The sequence below is a fragment of the Saccopteryx leptura genome, chromosome 2 (genome assembly GCF_036850995.1).
Source record: "Saccopteryx leptura isolate mSacLep1 chromosome 2, mSacLep1_pri_phased_curated, whole genome shotgun sequence".
Classification (NCBI taxonomy): domain Eukaryota; kingdom Metazoa; phylum Chordata; class Mammalia; order Chiroptera; family Emballonuridae; genus Saccopteryx; species Saccopteryx leptura.
This window is the reverse complement of record NC_089504.1, coordinates 78269301-78292513: the sequence shown is the minus strand read 5'-3', so window position 1 is coordinate 78292513 and position 23213 is coordinate 78269301. Positions and strand designations below refer to the sequence as shown.

Below are 23213 nucleotides of genomic sequence, written 5' to 3'. Positions count from 1 at the left end.
ATTTGTCCATTTCATCTAGGTTGTCTACTTTTTGGCGTACAGTTCTTCATAGTATTTTCTTACAATATTTTGTATTTCTGTAGTGTCAGTTGTTATTTCTCCCCTCTCGTTTCTAATTTTATTTATTTGAGTCCTCTCTCTTTTTTTCTTGGTGAGTCTGGTTAAAGGTTCATCGATCTTGTTTACCTTTTCAAAGAACCAGCTCCTGGTTTCATTGATCCTCTGTATTGTTTCTTTAGCCTCTATGTCATTTATTTCTGCTCTGATCTTTATTATTTCCTTCCTTCTACTAGCTCTGGGCTTTACTTGCTGTTCTTTTTCTAGTTCTTTTAGATGTAGAGCCAAGTTGTTTATTTGAGCTTTTTCTAGCTTCTTGAGGTATGCCTGTAATGCTATGAACTTCCCTCTCTAGACTGCTTTTGCTGTGTCCCATAAATTTTGAGTTGATGTATGCTCATTATCATTCATTTCTAAGAATTTTTTAATTTCTTCTTTGATCTTTGTTAATCCATTTGTTATTTAATAACGTGCTATTTAGTTTCCAAGTGTTTGAGTATTTTTCAGTTTTTGTGTTGTGGTTGATTTCTAGTTTTATGCCATTGTGATCAGAGAAAGTGCTCGATATGATTTCAATCTTCTTAAATTTGTTGAGACCACTTTTGTGCCCTAACATGTGGTCTATTCTAGAGAATGTACCATGAGCACTTGAAAAGAATGTATATTCTGCTGTTTTAGGGTGAAAGGTTCTGAAGGTATCTATTAAGTTGAGTTGATCTAGTATGTCCTTTAAGTCTGCTCTTTCTTTGTTAATTTTCTTTCTTGAGGATCTATCTAATGATGTTAGTGGGGTATTGAAATCCCCTACTATTATAGTATTGCTGTTGATCTCACCCTTTAAATCCATCAAAGTCTGCTTTATATATTTAGGTGCTCCTATATTAGGTGCATAGATATTTATAATGGTTATATCTTCTTGTTGGATTGCTCCCTTTATCATTATGTAGTGACCTTCTTTATCTCTTACTATAGTATTTGTTTTAAAGTCCATTTTGTCTGATATAAGTATTGCTACTCCAGCTTTTTTTTCATTTCCATTTGCGTGAAATATTTTTTTTTCCATCCTTCTATCTTCAGTCTATGTGCATCTTTCTTTTTAAGGTGTGTCTCTTGTAGACAGCATAAGTACGGGTCCTGTTTTCTTATCCATGCAGCTACCCTATGTCTTTTGATCGGATCATTTAATCCATTTACATTTAAGGTTATTATTGATATGTAATTGTTTATTACCATTTTATTCTTTAAAATTGTATTCCTCTTTTGCTATATTCTTTTTCTCCTTTGATCTGTTTACAACAGGCCCCTTAGCATTTCTTGCAGCATTGGTTTGGTTGTAGTCAATTCCTTGAGGTTTTTTTTTGTCTGGAAAGCTTTTTATTTCTCCTTCAATTTTAAACAATAGCTTTGCTGGATAAAGTAGTCTTGGTTGTAGGCTCTTGTTCTGCATTACTTTGAATATTTCCTGCCATTCCCTTCTGGCCTCAAGTGTTTCTGTTAAGAAGTCGGAAGTCATCCTTATGGGGGCTCCTTTGTAGGTGATAGTCTTTTTTTCTCTAGCAGCTTTTAATATTTTCTCTTTATCACTTAGCTTTGGTATTTTAATTATGATGTGTCTTGGTGTTGATTTTTTTGGGTTTCTCTTTAATGGAGTTCTCTGTGTTTCCTGAACATGTGAGATGTTTTCCTGCCTTAACTGAGGGAAGTTTTCGGCTATGATATGCTTGAACAAAGTCTCTATCCCTTGTTCTTTCTCTTCTTCTTCAGGAATCCCTATGATGCAGATGTTATTTCTCTTCATGTTGTCACAGAGCTCTCTTAGAGTTTCCTCAGACTTTTTGAGTCTCCTTTATTTCTTCTGCTCTGCTTCCATGCCTTTATTTATTGTGTCCTCTAACTCGCTGATTTGATTCTCAGCTTCATCCATCCTGCTTTTAATTCCTTCCATTGTGTTCTTCATTTCTGATATTGTATTTGTCATTTCTGACTGATTCTTTTTTATTATTTCAATGTCCATTTTTATATCTTCTATCTCTTTATTTAGGTGGTTGGAATGACCATCTATTATTGTTCTAATATTTTTGAGCATCCTAATAATTGTTATTTTAAACTCTGCATCTGGTAATTTAGTTATATCTGATTCATTCAGGTCCTTTTCTGGGGATTTCTCTTGACTCATTTGTGTTGCATTTCTCTGCCTTCTCATCTTCTCTGTGTAAAAGAAGGTCTTGGCTACTGGAATCCACTGGGTCTGGCCTCTGTTCCCTAGGTATGGTCTGTCTGCAGGCCCGCCACCCCCTCTGCTGTTGCTGCATAGGGCATTTGGGTATGGGCGTTGCCAGTGCCTTCCCACTGGGGCTGTTGCTGTGATTTCTGCCTTTCCTTCACAGGGTGGCTGTGATCACATGCTTGGGTGTACAAGCCTTGGTGGCCTTGACCTTCGCCCTGCCCCTATGGGTGGCGTTATGCTCGGCCCTGAAATCAGTGGCAGCCTATAAAGTTACAGTATTAAAGACAGTGTGGTACTGACATAGCAGTAGACATCTAATTAACAGAAAAAAAAAACAAAGAATCCAAAAACAGACCCAGATATGTATGGCAACTGATTTTTGACAAAAGTACAAAGGCAAGTCAATGAAGAAAGGATAGTTTTAAAAAAAAATAAACCAAAACACAAATATGCTAGAATAACTGAATATCCATAGCAAAAAAAAAATTTTTGTTCTATATTCTGCAACACATGAAAATGAAACACAGACTAAATGTAAAACTATAAAACTTCTAGGAGAAATATTTTATGATCCAAGTTAGGCAAACAATTTTTTTTAAAACAAGAGCAAACATACAATCTACCAAAAAAATGGAATAAGTTCTACTTCATCAAAATTAAAAACTTCAACACATCCAAAGACACTGTCAAGAAAATGAAAAAATAAGCCAGATACTGAAAGAATATATTTGCAAATGATACATTTGATAAAGGACTTATTGCCTGAATGTTGAATAAGAAAACAAACAACCCAGTAAGAAATAGATGAAATACTTTATAGAAATTTTTGCCAAAGAAGATATATGGATTCTACATAAATCCATGGGGGAAAAATGCTTGACATAATTAATCATTAGAGAATTTCAAATTAACACCCAGAACAAGCTACTACTGTACCTATTGGTATGGCTCCAATAAAAGATTGGATTCACCAGGTGTTGGCAAGGATGCAGACAAACTGGAAATCTATACTGCAGTAGGAATGTAAAATGGGTCATCTCACACCTGTTAGAATAACTATTATCAATGAGTCAAGAAATAGCAAATGTCCTCTGTGGCCTCTGCCTCAGGCGCTAGAATGGCTCTGGACGCAACAGAGCAATGCCCCAAGGGGCAAAGCCCCTTGGTGGGTAGGCCGGGTGGATCCCGGTTGGGCACATGCGGGAGTCTGTTTGACTGCCTCCCCGTTTCCAGCTTCGGAAAAAATTTAAAAAAAAAATTTTTTTTTTTAAAGAAAGAAATAGCAAATCTCAGAGAGGATGTGAAGAAAGAAGGGAACCCTCACACATGGCTAGTAGGAATGTAAATTGGTGCAGCCACTATGGAAAACAGCATAGAGGTTCATCAAAACAAATGTTTTAAATACAGCTACCATATGACCCAGCAATCTCTCTTTTGGGTATCTACCTGAAAATTTTGAAAACATTTATTTGTAAAGACATAGGTGCCCCTGTGTTTGTTGCAGCATTATTCACAATAACCCAGACATGGAAACAACCTAAGTGCCCTCTGATGGATGACTGGAGAAAGGTGATGTGGTACATATATTGAATGGAATACTACTTAGCCATAAAAAAGATGAAATAGTTCCATTTATGACAACATGAATAAATCTTGAGACTATTATGCTAAGTGAAATAAATCAGAAGAAAAAGAACAAGAACCATATCATTTCACACATATGTGAGATATAAAACAGAAAGCAACAAATGGACAAACAAAATGATAATTTAAAAAAGAAACTTAAAAACAGAATGGTGGTCACCAGAGGGGAAAGAGCATGGAGGAAAATGAAGGGGACACAGGGGATCAAATACATGGTGATGGAAGACTAGGCTTTGGGTGCTGAGCACACAATAGAGTACACAGATGTCATATTATAAAGTTGTATACCTGAAATTTATATATATAGTGTTATTAAATAATGCTATCCCAACCAATTTAATAAAAAATAAAATAAAATGGTACAACCTTCTGAAAACTAACAGTTTCTAAGAAAGTTGCCTGACTAGGCAGTAGCACAGTGGATAGAGCATTGGACTGGAACACAAAGGACCCAGGTTCGAGACCCCGAGGTTGCCGGCTTGAGCGCAGGCTTATCTGGTTTGAGCAAGGCTCACAAGCTTGAATCCAAGGTCACTGACTTGAGCAAGGGATCACTTGGTCTGCTGTAGCCTCCCAGTCAAGGCACATATGAGAAAGCAATCAATGAACAACTAAGGTGCTGCAACAAAGAATTGATGCTTCTCATCACTCTCCCTTCCTGTCTGTCTGTCCCTATTTGTCCCTCTCTCTGTCTCTGTCACACACACACACAAAAAGTTAAACATATGCCTATCAATAATTCAGCCAGTCCATTCCTAGATATTTACTTAAAACAAATGAAACCAAATGTTCATATAGACTTGTACACAAATCTTTCTAGCAACTTCACTTGTATTTGCCAAAAACTATAAACCCACTGTCTGTCAATAGAGGAATATTGATGAACAACAAACTGAAAGGTAGCCATACAATGTAATACTCAGGAATAAAAAGGAATAAATTGATACATGCTAAAGCATGGATAATCTCAAAACAGTTATGCTGATTGAAAAAGAAAAAACATCAAAAAGGAGGTGTCTACTGTCTGAGTCAATTTACTTAAACTTCTAGAAAAAGCATTGAGCTACAATGACAGAGGGTAGATCTCTGTCTGCCTGCTGATGCTGGGTGCCAGGAAAGCAGGGAGGACACTGCGAAGGGTGATGGAGATATTGCAGTGATGGTGTCACATGTATACAACATATGTCAAAACTTATCAAACTGTATGCTTCACATATGTGCAGTGTACTGTATGTCAGTTATGCTTCAAAGTAATACAAAAAAACACACAAACTAACAAAGGTGGCCTGTGGGCCATGGGATCTGAGACTGAATGAAAGAGTAGGGCAAGAAGTTGCTATGTTTCCTTATAAGCCCTTAGACTCTTTTAACCATGCAAAATTATCATATTAAAAATGAAAATAAAACAAGAGAAAAATAACAAAAGAAACAAGTCTTCTTAAAAATCTGTCACTGAGCCTGACCAGGCAGTGGCGCAGTGGATAGAGGGTCAGACTGGGATGCAGAGGACCCAGGTTCGAGACCCCAAGGTCGCCAGCTTGAGCGCTGGCTCATCTTGTTTGAGCAAAAGCTCACCAGCTTGGACCCAAGGTCACTGGCTCAAGCAAGGGGTTGCTCGGTCTGCTGAAGGCCTGCGGTCAAGGCACACATGAGAGAGCAATCAATGAACAACTAAGGTGTTGCAATGCACAATGAAAAACTAATGACTGATGCTTCTCATCTCTCCGTTCCTGTCTGTCTGTCCCTGTCTATCCCTCTCTCTGGCTCTGTAAAAAAAAAAATCTGTCACTGAAAATCCGGTGCCCGTAAAGGCACAAATTCTTTCCAACCATCCTGGAACTATATACTGTACTTAATTTTTATTACTGAATTCCTAACAGGAATACAATCTAGAAGACATAGTAAATGAAAATTTTCAATCTTAATGTTTGAATGAACTATCACCGATTTATCACCAAAAGAGTATAAATTGCTACTAAGTGGCATTTTAAAGCAATAGCCATGAACTTGTGCTGATCTAGTCACAAACCCTCTGTGGGGCAGCTGTTAGGCTTGCTAGTGGAGTTACTGGCTGTAAGCACTTTGCCTGATTGGTGAGTGGGTGCGTAGCAGCGTCATGTGTGTATGGCCTATATAAGGCTGTGGGTGCTTGCGCTCAGTCGAGAGAGATGGGGGATAGTGGATACACAGATTACCTACACACCGCTTTGAGGGGCCATTTTGTTGTTTATTTGCCCAAGAGGCAGTTTCCCCTGCCTATGTGCTTGTCTACTGTTGTGAGACTTTATTAAACGGAATGGCCCAACCCTTTCCGGCTCCACAGTTTTTCTATTGCCTGCCCAAATCCAATGTGGACCTGCTTGGCCATGACGGGGGCCACTGGCATTACACCTCTCCCACAACCTTGGTTATTTTTACAGGGGAGTGCTACAGATGGGTCATAGTCATCCTTAAGTAGGTGATAACTCCTAGTGGTTAAAATCCTATCTATCAATTCTGGCAATGGGATAAGTTTGGGTTCAGCTGATGAACTGAAATTTTTATCAGTAATCAGTTTCATGAGAACCTAAGTAGTGAACTACCTTCAAGGTTCACAAGGAAAGAAAAGAACCTTGCAAATTAGGAGGGTAATTCAGCCGGAATAAAAACAGAAATTCACTGAGAAGAAAGAAGAAATGGTGGAATTTCCAAATAATTTTTGTTGGCATTTAAATCATTTTTGAGTTCTTTGGAGACGATAGCTCAGGTGTAATTCAGAATAGGGAGCCAGAAGCTCTTGAACAGACTCTCCGTCTACTGCGGCTAATGTATGCATATGGGCTGATAACTGGTAGTCATGCCATCATGTCTGAGTGCTTCATTTTAAAAACTGTTAAAAGAGGCCTGACCTGTGGTGGCGCAGTGGATAAAGCGTCGACTTGGAAATGCTGAGGTCACCGGTTCGAAACCCTGGGCTTGCCTGGTCAAGGCACATATGGGAGTTGATGCTTCCAGCTCCTCCCCCCTTCTCTCTCTCTGTCTCTCCTCTCTCTCTCTCCCTCTGTCTCTCCCTCTCCTGTCTAAAATGAATAAATAAATAAAAATTTTAAAAAAAAACAACTGTTAAAAGAATGTATAAATTACAAACAATTTCAAATTATTTGGCATTGGCTATTGATGATAGAATGATTTCTTCCTAATATTAAGTATTCTCAAGTTTCTACTCTGTTCAATCGCTGATTAGATATAAAACTCATGAGGTTTTAAAATAAACAAAGTGAAGACATTAGGAAATGTTGCAAGATCAGCTGTTCCTGACCAACACCTGAATAAGTTAACTGTAAAGTATCACATTCTATCAGGAGACGGAACCTATCTACCAGTTTGGACTCTTTCCTACCCCTCCCCTGACATGTTTAGTTAGGCTTCTCACGTGTGGAAAGCAGTCCCACTGGGTGGAACTAGAAAAAGTTATTTGGAGTTCAATAATAAACCACTTTCAACGCACATACATGGCTCAAATCTGCTTCCATCATCTTTATCCAGAAGAAATTTGGTTGAGAAGCAGCTCAAGGAAGAACAGGTGTGTAATGTTAGGAAAATCAGTTTGTCCCGAACCTCAGAAAGCACCATATGACTTGAAATAGGTCTGAAAAGGCAGAGTGGTCAAGTATAAAAGAAAAAGAAAAACACACAACAAGTCTAAGAAACTACATTATACATCTTTGCTGGATTCAAATAGTTCCAGATATTTTACCAAAATCTCAAGGATAAGACAGAATAGCTATAAGGGATAATGTCTCGATTTGGGTTAGATGTGAACCTGCCCGGAGTTCTTGAAGCTGGCTGGAAGTACCTTCGACAACATAGGCCAACACTCTCATTTTACAGAGGAGGAAACGGAGCTAAGGGCTTAGATCCCAATGACAAAGCATGTTAGGGACAGAGCCCAGAGCCGGCACTGGGAGGTTAAGGCGATCTCCCGAGTCTGTCTTTTGGGCCCTCTTTACTGTTCTCCTTGAAGTTTCCTTTTGGTATCATGATTCTCCAGGAACTGATTTTTTAGACAGGGGTTTTCAATCCAGCTGCTCCACGGAGTCACCTGGAGCTTTATCAGTTCTGATGCCCAAGCCTCACCCCATTTACCCAAGGCTTCTGACGCAACCTAGCTGGGGTGTGGCCCCCGTGCAGGTTGTTTCGAGAGCTCCCACAGGCAACCCGAAGGTGCAGCCACCTCTCAGATGCCCTGTCATGGAGCAAAGCATATTGGGAATAAAGTTTTCTGATGATTAAGGCAAGTTTTTGCAATGCCTTTTCACACTTCAATCCAAGCAGGTGTTCCCTGTTGAAATTTCTACCACTTATTAAGTAGTTCTTGCTGGTCAACCTGCCTTGGGCCCTTCTTAGCCAACATTCTTGGTCCTTGCTCAGTCTCAAAAAGTGCATCACTGCAATCAAAATGACCATTAAAATAAAGATCCAAAAATAAGTTTTAAACGTTAAGTAAAAGCAAGAGAAGGAAATCCCCCGATTTGGACAAGTCTCCATAAGCAAAACAGAGGAAAGGGAGAATATCTGGCCATAATTCCGGCCAAGAGTATTTGGGCACTTTCCCAGAATTACCCAAGTAATACCGTGAACAGTAAATTTATGTAGGCTAAATTATGTACAAACTGCCTAAATCGTTAGGTTTAATCAAAAGTTACCTGACTCTGGAAAGCCTGAATGCCAAAGATACTACATGCATCATGGGTCTAACCCCAGCCCCTTCCCTCAGCAGCTCCCTCCAGGGTCCTTCAGGAATGAACCTTGGCCAAGCTGACTGTGAGTTAGACACTCTTCCAAGGCCCTTCTGCGCCGCCTCCGGCCCTGAGCCACCCACTCAGGAGAACTCCCCGATTCCTACAGCCCTCCTGGCTCCGGAGACGACCTGAGAGTTCGAAGGGGGCGTGGTGAGAACGAGTTCTCCCGCCTCGGCCAGAGCCACCTTTTCTCCGCCGCGGCGGCACCAGGGAGCCCACCTGGTCTGGCGTCTGCACCTCTTACAAGGCTCCATCGCGACACTCGGGCGCGGGGGACCTTGGGTGACGATGTCAGGAGTTCACCGGTCAAGGAAAGGACGAGAGTAGGGAGCAGTGTCCCCGAGCCTTCGCCACGAAAGGATCGTCCCGAAGGGCTGCGGGGTCTCAGGCTCCTGGGGCGAAGGCTGCACCCCGGCTCAGGCGCCGCCTCCTCGCCCCGACTCTGCCCAGCTGGAGGCAGGACCCGGCGCGGGCAGGAAGCCGGGCCAGGGCCCCAGGAGGCTGGGTTGAGGCTCAGCGCAAGTCTGACCCCGCCAAGCCCAGAGCTCGCCGCGAGGGGCCGCCTTCGCCCCAACCCCGCGCCACCTGTCCCAGCTCGGGCAGCACAGCCTCAGGACCGACCCTCGTTGGAGAGAGCGCGCCCCAGCCTCTAGCGCTCTCCACCGCAGCACCGACTTGGAAAGTGCCAGGAGAGGGAGGGACGTCAGACGCGCAGACTACCTTACCTGTCCGGCGACAAATAGCAGGCACCAGGTGCTGCCGAAGATGCGGACCAAGAGCGCCGAGTTCCAGGGCGCAGCCAGCGGTGCCATGGTCCTTCAGCGGGGAAGCGGGGGCCGTCCCAGGTGAGACCCCTTCTTGGAAGCTGTAGCCACTTGCCGCGCGCTGCGGAGGCTCAGCGGCTGCGGCGGGCGGACGAGCGGACTCCTGGCGTGAGTCTGCGGGACGGGGTTGCGCTGGGCCGCCGCGTCCTCTGAGCCGCCCTGAGGCCGCGGAGCCCGGCTGCTTTAAATGGGAGCGCGTGCGCTGGGGGTGGGGGCCTTATTTGTGAATGTGCTGCTTGTCTTGGCTCGGGATGGTTCGCGCTCCAACCCCCACCCCACCCCCCAGCACCCCCTCCGGCTCCTGCTCCTCCCCTCCTGGGTCAGCCCAGCGAAGGCGGGGAGCGCAGACACCCAGCCGCCCCGGCAGCGACAGCGGAGCGCTTGTCGGGGAGCGGGGCTACCTGCTGGCTTCTATTTATTTATTCTTTATAAAGGGAGGGGTCCGGTGCTACACATCTTGCTCGTGTTTGGAATGCCATCCTGACTGCCCCGCGTGAATGTCGGATGAGAAGAAAAAGCTCTTCCAGGACTGGCAATTTCTCTGAAACGAGTCCCCAGAGCCATTCCCTATGCGTTTTTGCCTGGAACTCGGAGCCCTGGAAGCCACGCAAGGGCCTCCAGGGCCTGAGGAAGAGTTTGTGCGTGTGCGGAGGGGGCGATGATTAAGCGACTAGAGACCTCATACAGTGGGGCAGAACTGAAGGATCGGCTGTGTTAGGCTGTCCGTGGGGACCCGTCCCCTGAACGCACAGATTCTCCGTTGGAGTTAATTTGTTTGCAACCTGAGTCCAGGGAAAGAGAACTTCGATCTAGATCAGCGGGGACCCAAGACGGCTACGTAGGGACGCAACGAACCAGGAGCTAGAGTCACGCTTAGGGAGCCCAAGCAATGGCTTCAGTGAGACTGACTTCCCTGTTGCCTTGAGCCAGTGGCTTTCTGGGGGGCAAGCCAGTGCGCCCCTTCTCTGGGTGTGGGCCACACTCTTATTACTTAACACTTCAAACTTTCAGGCTTTCTCCATAACAACGAACAAGCCTTCGTGCCCTTTTCTTTGCCATTGGGACCCAGGCTCATTTCTTCCTGAAAACCTGGCGCTCCAGAGCCAGTTTCCCAAAGCATCTTTATAAGAAAGCAAATACCCCACCCTTCTTCCAACGGTCTTCCAGGCCACTCCACCCCTCTGGAACCTTGGCAGGGAAGCAAGCAGAGGCGGGGAGCTGGCCCCACTTCAGTAAACTCCGTACGATAAGAGGATTCAGCGCAGCGCTGGTGAAATAACTTGAGTGAAGTTCCCACGTGCAAGCATTGGAGTGAGCCCAGCATAAAATGAAGACGCGGCCATACTCCCTAGCAACCATTCATTCAATCCACATATCCCTGAAGCCAAAGGCTGTGCTTGAACGTTGCAGCCCATCAGTGACCGAAACAGAGGTGCATCTTGCCCATTTCAATTACCTACACAGACCGGACAGACTCTAAGGCACAGTCAGGGCAGAAGTGCCTTTAGAAAATGAATGTATATGTACCAGCAGCAGCGTTTGTGTCCAGAATAGGGGGGCAGGGGTTGTTCTTGTATATAGTAAAGGAGCTGCTTTTCGGAATTATCTATTTACTCATTATATACATAGTCACTGAATTCCCAAGGTATGAACAAAAAAATTTTTAAAAAGGAACTAGACCAAAAAAAAAAAAATCTCTGTTTGATCTTAGATTACCAAAGAGTCAAAGTTGGGAGGTCAAAATCTTTTAAAAATTTTTGAGGGCTCTTGGGCCAGATTTTCAACTTGAATTGGTAAAGAAGAAAGGGTAAGGTATTAAAAACCAAACAGAAAAATAAGAACAAAGACCACAGTAGCTAGAAATAGGAAAGGGTTCCTATGGAGGATTGTAAATAGCATGTCTTGCTAGGATCTTTGATCCACAACACTGATCAGCAAAAGGCAACGCTGGGCTTGGTGGGGTAGTGACCCTAAAACAGTGGGGCGAGGGAAGGAAAAGCACCAGACTGTAAGAGAGAAAGGAACCCACGTCGGCATCCCAGGCGGAGTGCTAGGTAACATTAACTGGACTAAATCTTCAGCCCTCAAAATAGGTGCAGATCATCCCAACTTGACATTTGAGAATCCTGAGTCTCAAGGGCTATCCTCACAAAATTGGAACAAGGCCCTGGTAGGGAAGATAATAACAGAATGTCAGGATTGGAAGGGAACTGTAGCCAATCATGTGTTCCAAACCTGTAAGAGCTTTTCCAACTAATTCTATAGCCTCATTTTTGTTTATAAATAGGTGAAAACATAAGGCCCAGGAAACCTACCTGACTTATCCACACTTTAAGAGGCAGATAAATTTATTTCTACCTCAATGTGGGGAGGGAAGAGTGAGCTTCTATTCTTTGAACAATGAGGTTACAGAAGGAAACAAGGATTTAAAGCTTCATTCGTGGGGCAGCTAAGTACAGGGTAAAAGGGGGTAGGAAGTTCTAAAGGAGGAACACGAGCTGAGAAGACACTGCTGTAACCCAGCCATGGAGTGATGAGGGCTTTCATCACTGGAGATGCGCTCTAGCTCCTGGAGAACAAAGTGGGTGCTGGAAAAACCAGGGAGAGAAAGGAAAGCATTGTTTATTCTATATTATCTGGGAAGATGGCACCACCTTAGAACATCTTTGTACCTGAGGTCCATCTCCAGATCCTTGTGTCTGACACCAGATTCAAATGTTAGCAAATAGTCTGGCTTTGTTAGTTGTTCATTGTTTGCTTACAAATCTACAGATTCTTAAACTACTTTCCAAATAATACACATCATGGAGAGTTTAATGAATGAGGTGGAAGAAAGTATTGTCATCATCCACTGAAGATCAAGTTTCCTTGATATTGCAAAAAACATAGGGAGGATGCTTTAAAACAGCTGGCTTTACTTAACAGCTTAATGACCTCACTGTGACACAAGGACTAAGAAATGTCACATTCCTCAGGTACTGGAATCGACATGGAGTATCAGAAGACCCCAACAACCACTGACGGCTCTTCATCTCACTCTAGTCCCCATCTTGCCAAAGCCTGTGCTCTGGGCCACAGCCCTTTCATCTGAGACTGACATCAGGAGATGTATTTTGGCTTCATGAGTCAGACCTATGAAAGAATCATTCCATTGAAACATTAGAATACATCATTATGAGGCTAACTCTGAGTCTAATTGTTGATCACAGTGGCCCTTCGACTCCATTGACTGCTTACTCTGTCCCAATCTTTCCTTCAGCCCCTCTTTTTTTCCTGTCCCTTTTTATCCAGAATACTTTTTTCCAGGGCCCATCATTTCAATAACACTCTTTCCAATACCCTATACACCCTTGTGCCTTGATCTTTTCTTGACATTTCAGCCCAAATCAAACCGTTACCTGCTTTCTCATTGCCTGCCCTACAGAAGCCAAACACTGCAGGGGGAGCCACACAACAAGACAGGTAAGTGTCACCAAAGCATACTTTTCACCAGTCTAAAATGAGCTCTCAACACTGCCCATCAGTCTTTCTGGTCCATTCATTCATCTTGCTATTGACCCTCTACAATGTTATTTCAGACCTTCTCAATTTTCTCCAAACCTCCAGCTCCTCCATCACCCTATCCCTTTCTAAAGCTGTGCAGAACTCCTGCTCTTCAGAGCAAACCTAATCAGATGAATGGGAACAACTACTATTTTACCTCTTCCCCCAAATCTACTTACATCTACAACCATCCTCCCCTTCTACTTTCTAAGGCCAGTCCCTCTGCATGCTCTGAATCTAATCTCTTCTTGCCTTCAACTAATAGGAAAACTTACTACAATGTTCCCTTTTTTCTATTGTATAGTCCATAATTCCCTGTAAACTCTATTCACTCTTCTGCTATTCAAACCTGCTCCAGCCTCCCACATGTATAAATAAAGAAATTAATATCTTTCCATCAACCACCTACATCTTCTTTCCTTCACTATCATAATTCCTGAAGTTTTTATTTACACTCCCTATTGCCTTCCTCCCTTCCTAATTAACACTTTAATACATTCCACTCAGAATTTAGCCACAACCCCTCTCCAGAAATAGAACCTACTCCAGTCACCAGTTACCTCCATGCTGTCATATTCAGTGAACATTGGTGGGTTATCTTCTTACTTCTCCTACCTAGCAAAACCATGTGGTGTGGTCAAGCCTTTCTTCCTTCCTGACTGTTCCTCAGACACTGGCATGCTACCTACTCCTAGCAACAGTACTCTTGTACATCCTGTCCTCTTCCCTCTCACTCCGCTTATCTAGTTAACTACTGAGGTGTTCCCACATCTGGGTTGGATTCCTTATTTATGTGCATTTGTGTATCTGTATTATTTTCCTTCAGATGATTGATTATTAATTGTAATCATATTTTTATTAATGTGATTGACTCGCCAAAATGTTTTTCTTTCCCCCACTAGGTTGTAAATTCTGTAGGAGCCACCATTATGGTTCCAGTGCCAGCCCAGTGCAAATTCCTGGCACATCATGTTTGACAAAATAAAAATTTGTTGAATGAATAAATGGTTGAATTCATACCAGACTTCATATCTTTCAGTGAGCTGACCCACACACTTAATCATCAAGCAAGACACAAACTGCAAGCTCTCAGAGGACAGACATTATATGTTATTGACCTTTATTCCAGTTCTACAAAAGTCCTAGGAACATATAAGGTATTAAAAAAAATGACTAGCTGACAGATTAAATGAATGGATAAAATGAGAAACTCTCCAATCATGTAAATTCCTAGTCAAACTCCAAATAAAAATTCATAGCCATATCATGATAATAAAACATCACAACAACCAGGCCGCCTTCTAAAAATATATAATAAAGTTTGGTATAGAACAAATTATGTTTCCTATTATCACCTTAAAGTTTCCCCAATGCAGAGAAATCAAAAAGGAAGTAATGTAAATAATATATCCAGAACATCCACCATAACACAAATTATACTTTCCACTAAATGTGTATTTAGAAACAAGAGGAAGGTGGAGACACATGTTCTGTTACCCAGAGTTAAGACTTATCTAAATTATTTCTAGTTAGTATATCGTGTACATTATAAAATGTTCTGCAAGAAAGAAACTTTCTGATGACCGGCTCAACTCCTGCTTCAGTCTCCCCTTGGTCTCGAGCTGGAAATGCCCTTTTTGCCAGCCTTTATTTGCCTTGGTAGACAAGCAAAACAGCGCAAAGCTGTTCAGTCGAGCAAAAGGTTCGCTTTGGACAAGCTGAATGTCACAAACTTTGTTCAAAGAAAATATACATGCCTGAATTATACGGTTAAAAGTCTCCTCACTTCAGTGAAGCTGTTTCAACAATATTCCAGCCCATAGAGACATGTGGCTTCAGCTATGACAAACTGTTAAATTACGTGCATAATAAAAAATGATAGGAAACAAAGTAGTATGTTTATATCTTACAGAAATGACTCAAAACTGTATTTCAAGAAAGTAAACACTGCAAATCAACAAATTATCCTCTGCCCCAATTTAATCTCTGCCCTAATTTTGTCTTTTATATGAACATACAGATTTTTTCTTTAAGTTTTAGCTTCTGTATTTCTAAATTTTTAAACTATAAGCATTCAGATTAGCTGAAACTGGATAAACATAGTTATATAAATTAACATTCAAATGAAAATATTTAAAATTACCTCTACTTCCTTCTAAGGGGAAAACTCGGTGTCTCATGAGGGTTATAACTTATCAGCGAACTTATCTTTCCATTCTATAACACTGAGTTACAGTGGAGTATTTGAGGTCACACTGATTTCCTGGCATACATCTAACTGCATTCATGATAGTGTGTTAGTAATGCGCATACTTAATCTCTTGATGTTGGCTTGCGGGAGTCTCAAATATAAAATGTGACAGCATTTGTTTTTCTTACCACATAAAAAATGACATCACAAACTGTTAAGAGGTTAAACCATATATTATGGCTTCATTTCAGAGTCACCGTTTGCATCATATGACTGCCCAACAGGGACTGAATCTAACACACTTAACATTCCTGAGCCTAATAACATATATAAGCTCCTCTGGGTGAGGCCCATTGGGTGTGGTTTTATCACACAAAAAATCTTATATAATAATAACCTTTTCAAAAAATTGTCATTCTTTCTCCACGTGTTGAAGGATTTGTCCAAATAATACAGCAAAGGACAACAGAGATTATAAAGGAATCAAAAAATTATACTTAGAAACAAACATATTAATTCTATTCATCTTCTCTGGAGACTTCAGAAACTGTTTACCTGAACTTGGCAACAATTTTTTTCATAAGTCAGTCTGTCAACAATAATATTCAGTTTCCATTTTGTTTAGCCATTATGAAAATATCTAAAAGAAATAAAAGACATGTTCCCTGTTCTTTCAAAATGCACAATTTTCCAAAGTGCATTTATGAAAGAAATATATATCACCAAAATAGGTTCTCGTTTATTTCATAAGCCCTTTGAAAGCATGGTATCCTGTTGCAGACATTTTTTATTCCTACCACCTGCACACAGTAGGCACTCAATAAATGTTTGATGAACTACAGTGAACATATTCTAATGCAAACCACATGGATGAGCACTATGACAAGCAAACTCTAATTCCGTATTTAAAACTAGCTTCTGAAAGCCCTATCAGAGTGTTTCAGTGGTCGGAATCCTTATTTCTCTAAAGCGCTGATATGGCAGGTTCTGAAATACAATTTATTATACAGAAAGTACTTGTGGTTTAGCAGGTAGTTCTCAGTCAGCTAATTCAATATTTTATTACAGGACTTTGTTCGCACGTAAAGTAATGCCATTCTGAAATCCGAGTATTTTGTGTGCTTGGTGTTGGCTCCGTTACATCATCAGCAAGCAGCATGCGCTGTCCACTTCCAGGCGCCTTGAGCACGCAGAGAGCTGGGGGTGAAGCACAGCACTTACTGATGCTGTACTCAGCATGTCAAGCTCCTGGTCTGTGTCACAGAACCTCCAAAATAAATCCCGAGGGCTGGTTTCCATGTCTTATAAAATCACTTTAGCAAACACAGGAAAAGCAAAGAACTGTCATTCCCTTTTTGGCTGATGCCTATAACCAGATATCAAGAGTTTCTGCCTATTATAATCACCTTTTTTTTTTTTATTTACTATCAGTTTTCAAGCAAAAGGAAAATAAGCCCCTTTCTCCAGAACTAACTTACCACCCTCAGTTTCCCCAGAGGCATCGATAGAAAGAAGTGGCATAAGTTAAACCTCCATTTGGTCCATTCTGAAAGAAATTTCAGTGTATATGTGGATACAATTCCCTTCAGTTCACTAGGAAAATTGGAAAATCAACACTGAGTCTTCAGATAGTTCTGGAAAATCACACAATGAGAATAAACACATGGGAACACAGAATTCTGTTTGCTTCTCATTAACAATTTAGTAAAACAATTCCTTATAGTAACAGAATTAAGCCCTGGCTGGATAGTTTGGCTGGTTAGAGCATCCTCCTAAAGCATAGAGGTTGCTGGTTTGATCCCCAGTCAGGGCACATACAGAAACAGATTGATGTTCTTGTCTCTCTCTCCCTTCCTATTTCTCTAAAATCAATAAAATAAACAAAAGAAAAGCAAACAGAATTAAAACAAATTATTAAACATTGATATATTTTTTACCTGTTGTACTGCTCAGTGTATTCGTGAATGTTTTCCTTCCTATTCTGAGATACAACTACTGACGATCTCACGACCCACTGGGGAGAATGTAAACAAAGTTTGAAGAATGACTTACAGACTTTTTTCCAGACTTGCAAAAAGCATGCACTGGCAAAAAAGTGAAATTCAACTAAAGCAACAATATTTTTGGCAACAATAAAATGAACATGTTTTAGAAGATACTGCTGATTTTTGCTTATAAAATTAAATGAAGTAAAGCTTGTAGAAAGTGCTTTGAAAATTGTGAAGCACTATTAAAAGCACTTTTATTGTTTATTTAGTGGTGCACTGCTATGTCCCAGAAGAATTTAAGGCAGCTTATTAAAATATATTAAAAGTATTAAAAAGATACATCAAGATTTCTAATTAAAGATTAAGTGAGAACATTAACATTCTCTGGGAGTGAGGGTCAGGGAGGTATTATTGGGACATTGCAGGTTCTACTTTGCTTTTTGATATTGTTTGAGTGTTACTACTCAGAGCATGAATTGACTTCATAATTGAATTAAATAATAAAGATATTTCCATTTGGAAAAAAATTGGATGAGAAAGAAAAACAAGAATATGGCTTTAAAAGGGTTGAAGTTAATACAAATGCACATTCCATGAAGGGCTCTAGTCACAGATTTGGCTCTCAACTTTCAAGCAGTCATGAAACCTGATAAATTACAGTGCCAATATGTTGGGGGGGAAATCAGACTAGTTGCATAGACAAAGTACTACGGCCTTGAGAAAATCACGTATGCCCTTAGGTTTATTAGCACATAGTGATTAGCAGAAAATGGTACAGTAATATAATTAATAAAGGAAACTATAATTGTGATTCATAGTGTCTACCTCAAGAATTTTGCTACATGTATTCTTCTCTTTAAATTGTATATTTAAACTTTTCAAAAGTAATACTAGACATAAAAGGGGTACAGGAAGAAATTCAGAATTGAAGTTTGGCAGAGGTAAGTTCAGTAAGAAATGCATATTGTTGCCTTCATCAAAGGTCAAGTAATAAGAGGCAGGGGGTATGTCCTAGGATTTCATCTGGGATTCCCACTGTGTTCAGCATTAGAGGGGTATTATGGGGATCCCACTGCTGGCCTGAATCAGGATCAAGGGATAGGTAACTGTAACTGCTATAACAGATAAAACTCCAAATTTCAACAGCATAACACAATAGCTGTTGAAGATAAAAAGGTAAAATTTTGTTAATAACACAGTGGCTAGTCTATGTGAAAAATCCTTTCAGGTCAAGGGAATTCTTAGGACACTGTACATTGTTATAAAGAGCAAGGGATGATGATGTCATTGAAAGGTAAAAGATTGAATTGGTCCTACATTAACAGCCTAGGGCAGATTCTCCTGGAAACATTATTTGATGCCTCCTGCCCCCAACACAAAGTTAGATATCTTCCTAAGTGCTTCCACTCAACTTAATACTTCCCCTTCTATGGCAGCCCTGTTATAGTGCCCATGGCACACTGTATTGTAATAATTATTTGTTTTCTTCTTCTACTCCCTAGATTTCAGATGAGCTCCTGAGAGAGTGAGAACTAAGTCTTTTCACACTTGCATCCTCCAGAGCTAGCTCCAGAGCTTGGCATGTGCCTGGCGCATAGTCAGTGCTTATTTGTATTCATTCACTGACGGATGGAATGAAGGGAAGAAAGAGAGAAACAGAGAGAGAGGAAAAGCACAGGAACTCAGCAAGTTCTTAAACCTTGGAAGATAGACTAGCTATAGTCTTTTAGTTGGATAAGAAAGTAAATTAATTACAAAGTAAATCACAGAAGTGTGATAAGTCTGAATTTTTTATTTAAATGCCTTTATGCTAGGGGGACAAAAAGAACTGACTAGATTTTACTTTTGCTTTTAAGCTTCTATATTACCTTCCATTATGTGAAAATAAAATATAGTGGAGGAACATATTAGAATTAAATTGCCAATCTTTATTTAACTCGAATATATAAAAACTTTACTTTGGGAGTGAATGCTATTTGTGTCTGATTCTATCCTCTTTCAAAAGGGCAAAAGAAAAAAAAAGAAAGAAAAAGAAATTTGTGAGCAAATATACAGAGCAAACAGCACCTCCTGAAACATTTGTGCCTCAGATATTGCTACTTAGAGGACATGAATGTATTCATGGAGCTACGTGTGCAAATTATAGTGTTGGCTGTGCAAACAAGGGCACATTACTTTAGTCATTGATGGAGCCATTTTTGGAATCTTTTCAAAGTCTAAACAGTCTTATCAGAGATTATAAATCTCCTTACTAACAGTCATCTTAAGTGAATTCTAGACTTATTTGAGAAAATAAGGTATGAGGCTTATAGGGATACTTATAAAAGGGGGAAAGTTGTAAATTATTTCAGGAATTTGTTCATTTATGCAACATCTGCACTTTCCTAAATATTTCCAAATACATTCTAGCAGGGTTCCATTTTCTTCTTGAACTTGGTCCTTAAGACTGCAAACAAAATTAGTACACAAACTGAGAAAAATCTCCAAAGAAAGCACTATTAATTATAACCCACACCATATTAACTTTACATATATTCAAAACTTCCACCTTATTGACCTTGATAAGGGCAATGTTTATATTATTTTAGCCTACCTACATTTAAGATGCAGCTCTATTTTAAATGGACTGATACAAGTTTTACAGAAGTGTAGATACATTTGGCAACGGTATATTTATATTTCTGTAGGTGATTTTACTTAAACCACTCTATATCTCAAATTTCCTAAAGGTAACATATTTCTTACTGTTGTTCTTCAAATTTTATAACAAATAAACTCACAGTCTCAATTACTTTCTTTATTTTTCCACTGATGAAATTCTGAATTAATTTACATTTTAATAAACTACTTTTCCCTCTGAATTTTTGTGTCCTTGAAACTACCGCCAAAGAACTCTAGCTTGATCTCAGTAGTGAAGTTGGATTGATTATGCAATTGATGGCTACATAATCAATGACACTTGCTTCTGGTCCTTGTTCAAGTGAAGAACTCTGACAGGGTGGAGATTTGGGTACTGTTGGAATTGATGGCTAAAATAAGAGTTCTGAATTATTACGAGATTTACATCAGCCAGTTCCCTCGTAACCAGGGTAATTAAAAGTTCACAGTGAAAAGTTTGTAGACATGTTTCAGGTGAGAATAAAGTCTTAGTGCTTCTTAAGATGTGGTCTGTGGACCAGCTGCAGCAGAATCACCTGAGGTGCCTGTTGAACGTGCGTATTACCAGGTCCTATCTGACACCTACAGATCCCAATCTTTATGTTTTTAAACAACCCATCAGAATCTCTCTTCTCTGTTTTAATATTTTTAAAACAAAAAAGATTAATAATTTAGATTAAAAGGAATTATATGGTCATTATAGATCATAGATTCTTCTATACCTCCCCAAATATTTTCATCTAATATGAATTCTACCAAAAGAGACCAGAGGGTTCACTGTTTGATTCCTCTGCATGTTGTTTTAGGTCTTCCCTGGTGTCACCTGCATCTCCCTCGGCTATTAGAAAGGAATCTGAAATGGACTCTTCAGGAGAGGGTATGAACTCTGAAATCTTGCTTCGTTCCAAAATTAGGGTGGCTGCCCATAGAAAATCCTTCACATTCTGGGATGACATTCCAGTTTCTGAGAGTTTGGAAAACATCAGAGTTGACTAGCAAGATGGAGAGTTAGAAAATGAAGAGGATCTGAACCATGAAGGATTCAGCTAGTTGATTTGGGCCCAGTGCCTAGCTTGAAATGTTTTATGACTTGGCAAGATTCCCATTAAATGTCACTCCTTATAGCTTGCATTTCCTAGTCCTTTCATACATTGATTCTGTAAAGCCTCACATTCCTTTCTCCCATTCAGGACTCAAGACAGACTTCACAGGTATTAAAGGAGTTCCCTCCATGTATGCGGGAATGAATGGAAAATGCTAGGATCCATTAAGGATTCTCTGTTTTAATTTATTGTTGGTTCTTATTGATCTCTAGGTTGGAAATGTTAGAAACCCTGATAGCAGAATAATACCTGTCCAGATGTTCCCCCCCCCCATTTCTGTTAAGCCTATAAAATAGGGATGGCATGGCAAACACAGATAGTATCAATGGCCAGAGGTAACCAAAATAAGTAAGTCATTTTAAGATAGCAGAAACTGGTACAAACTATGACAAAGTAGAAAATAAATGTCTAACCTGCGGTGATTTTAAAAAATTCTACAAACCAAATAAAATGGTGGGTTTTAAATATTGCTAGTATGGATCCCTGTAAAAGCTATCCTAAACTTCTCTTTAGATACCTCCAATGATTTAGAAGGGGGGGATGAAAACCAATAAGTGTGGTGAAAACAGTACTATAATTCAAGCTATTGCCAGAAATTGAAAAGAATTTCCACTTGTTAGAAGATTGATTGATAGAACAAGATGGAAGAATCATCATGCTGTACCCACCTAAGAGTCAATAAGAGACCCTTTTTCTGTTTTCTACTGTCAGTCTGCTCTACAACACATTCCAAACACAAAACTGAGTGACTATACTTGTTCCACATAACTGCTATTTTTTGGTAGAAAGGAGAATAGTGTGTATCTGATTCCCCTTAAGTAGCTCTCTACTAATCAAATACTGTAACTCCTATAAAGTACTCAGGAAGAAAGTAGGAAGCAGGGGCATTGTGAAAGGCTCCACCTACCATGCCAGGAAGAGCTCCCATAGAAAGCCATCCTCAGACACTCCATATGTTGCACCCAATGGAGAGGAAGAAGATTTCATCTCACTCTACAGATGCTGGAAAGAGGTTAGGAACAGTACATTTCAAATTGCCTAATATTCCAATCAGTGAATATATCATCATTATTTTTACCTAATTTCTATTCTAAGACAGGTGCTCACCATACATTTTTTATTCTTTCCTATGATAAACAGCCTGTGATGAATAACCTACTCCTAAATCTCTTTCTAAATCCCTTTTCCTTTCAATATTTAAATTTCTTTCAAGGTAATTATCTCTAATTCTTTTTTTCTTTATAAACATAGTCCTCTCATGATATCCCAATGCATATTTCATTCGTTTATATTGTGAAGTAATTGTTTAGTCTTTACTAATGTATGAGTTCCTCAAGGATAGAAGACGATTGTTGCATGATTTGGATGACGGGCAGCTAACACAGTACCTCATATACATAGATGGGCAATGAATATTCATTTAATGAATGGGTGAAGGAATGAAAATAAAAGTTGGCAAAGGAGAGTTAGTGAAGAGTCCTGAAGGCCATATTTATTAGTTGAGACATGGCGCTTTGCAATAAACAATCTATGAAAGGTCTTGAGCTCAGAAGTGATTTAAGAGGAAATATTGTTTATCGGAAGAGCTGTGAGTGCTCTGTGTGTTGAGGTCAGTGGAACTGGATACCAGGTTTGAGGATGAGGGCCTGGGTAACCACAAATGTGTATAGGAGCACTTTAACAATCGACATTGCCTTAGTTGCCCAACTGTGCAAATTTTAATTATAAAAACTAGCATTTTATATAATGAAAAACCAAATTAAAGGAGCCTTCCAGGTCCCCTGTAAGGAATAGGGGATAAAAAGTTTATTTTCATAAAAGAGGACAACATAAGTCCAGAGTGCCCATTCTATTTATTCTTGAATAGATTGTTTACTTATACAGTTCAATAGATTATACCATTGTGGACCTAAAGTTATTTGGGCAGTCTTTAAATCTGTATCTTTAACTCTATATCTTTAAACCTGTGTTTTTCTGCCATTTTTCTACCTGGATATTTTTTTTTGTGACATTTGGAAAATCCTCAGTTCTCTCCTGTTTGTCAAATGGAGATCATAGCTTCCACCCCCTCGCAGGATTGAATGAAGATTTAATGGGAAACTAGTAGAGAAGCACTGGGTTCTGAGGCATTTTGATCCAATGATTCCATTTGGAGTCTGTGGATTACCATTTTATCTCATCATGTCTGAACATATTT

At 40.1% G+C, this 23213-nt stretch overlaps 1 protein-coding gene across 4 annotated transcripts in view; it reads right to left on the bottom strand.

Annotated features, from left to right (window-relative positions):
• ADAMTSL1 (ADAMTS like 1) overlaps nucleotides 1-9741 on the bottom strand; it is a 1002857-nt gene extending 993116 nt beyond the window's left edge. For 3 of the 4 annotated variants that reach the window (XM_066368243.1, XM_066368245.1, XM_066368244.1), the window contains exon 1: nucleotides 9435-9741. In XM_066368243.1, coding sequence (XP_066224340.1) covers nucleotides 9435-9521 — 87 coding nt within the window. In that variant the 5' untranslated portion in view covers nucleotides 9522-9741. The remainder of the gene's footprint in view (nucleotides 1-9434) is intronic. The other variant, XM_066368241.1, reaches the window with a different exon arrangement.
• Between the last annotated feature and the right edge of the window lie 13472 nt (nucleotides 9742-23213).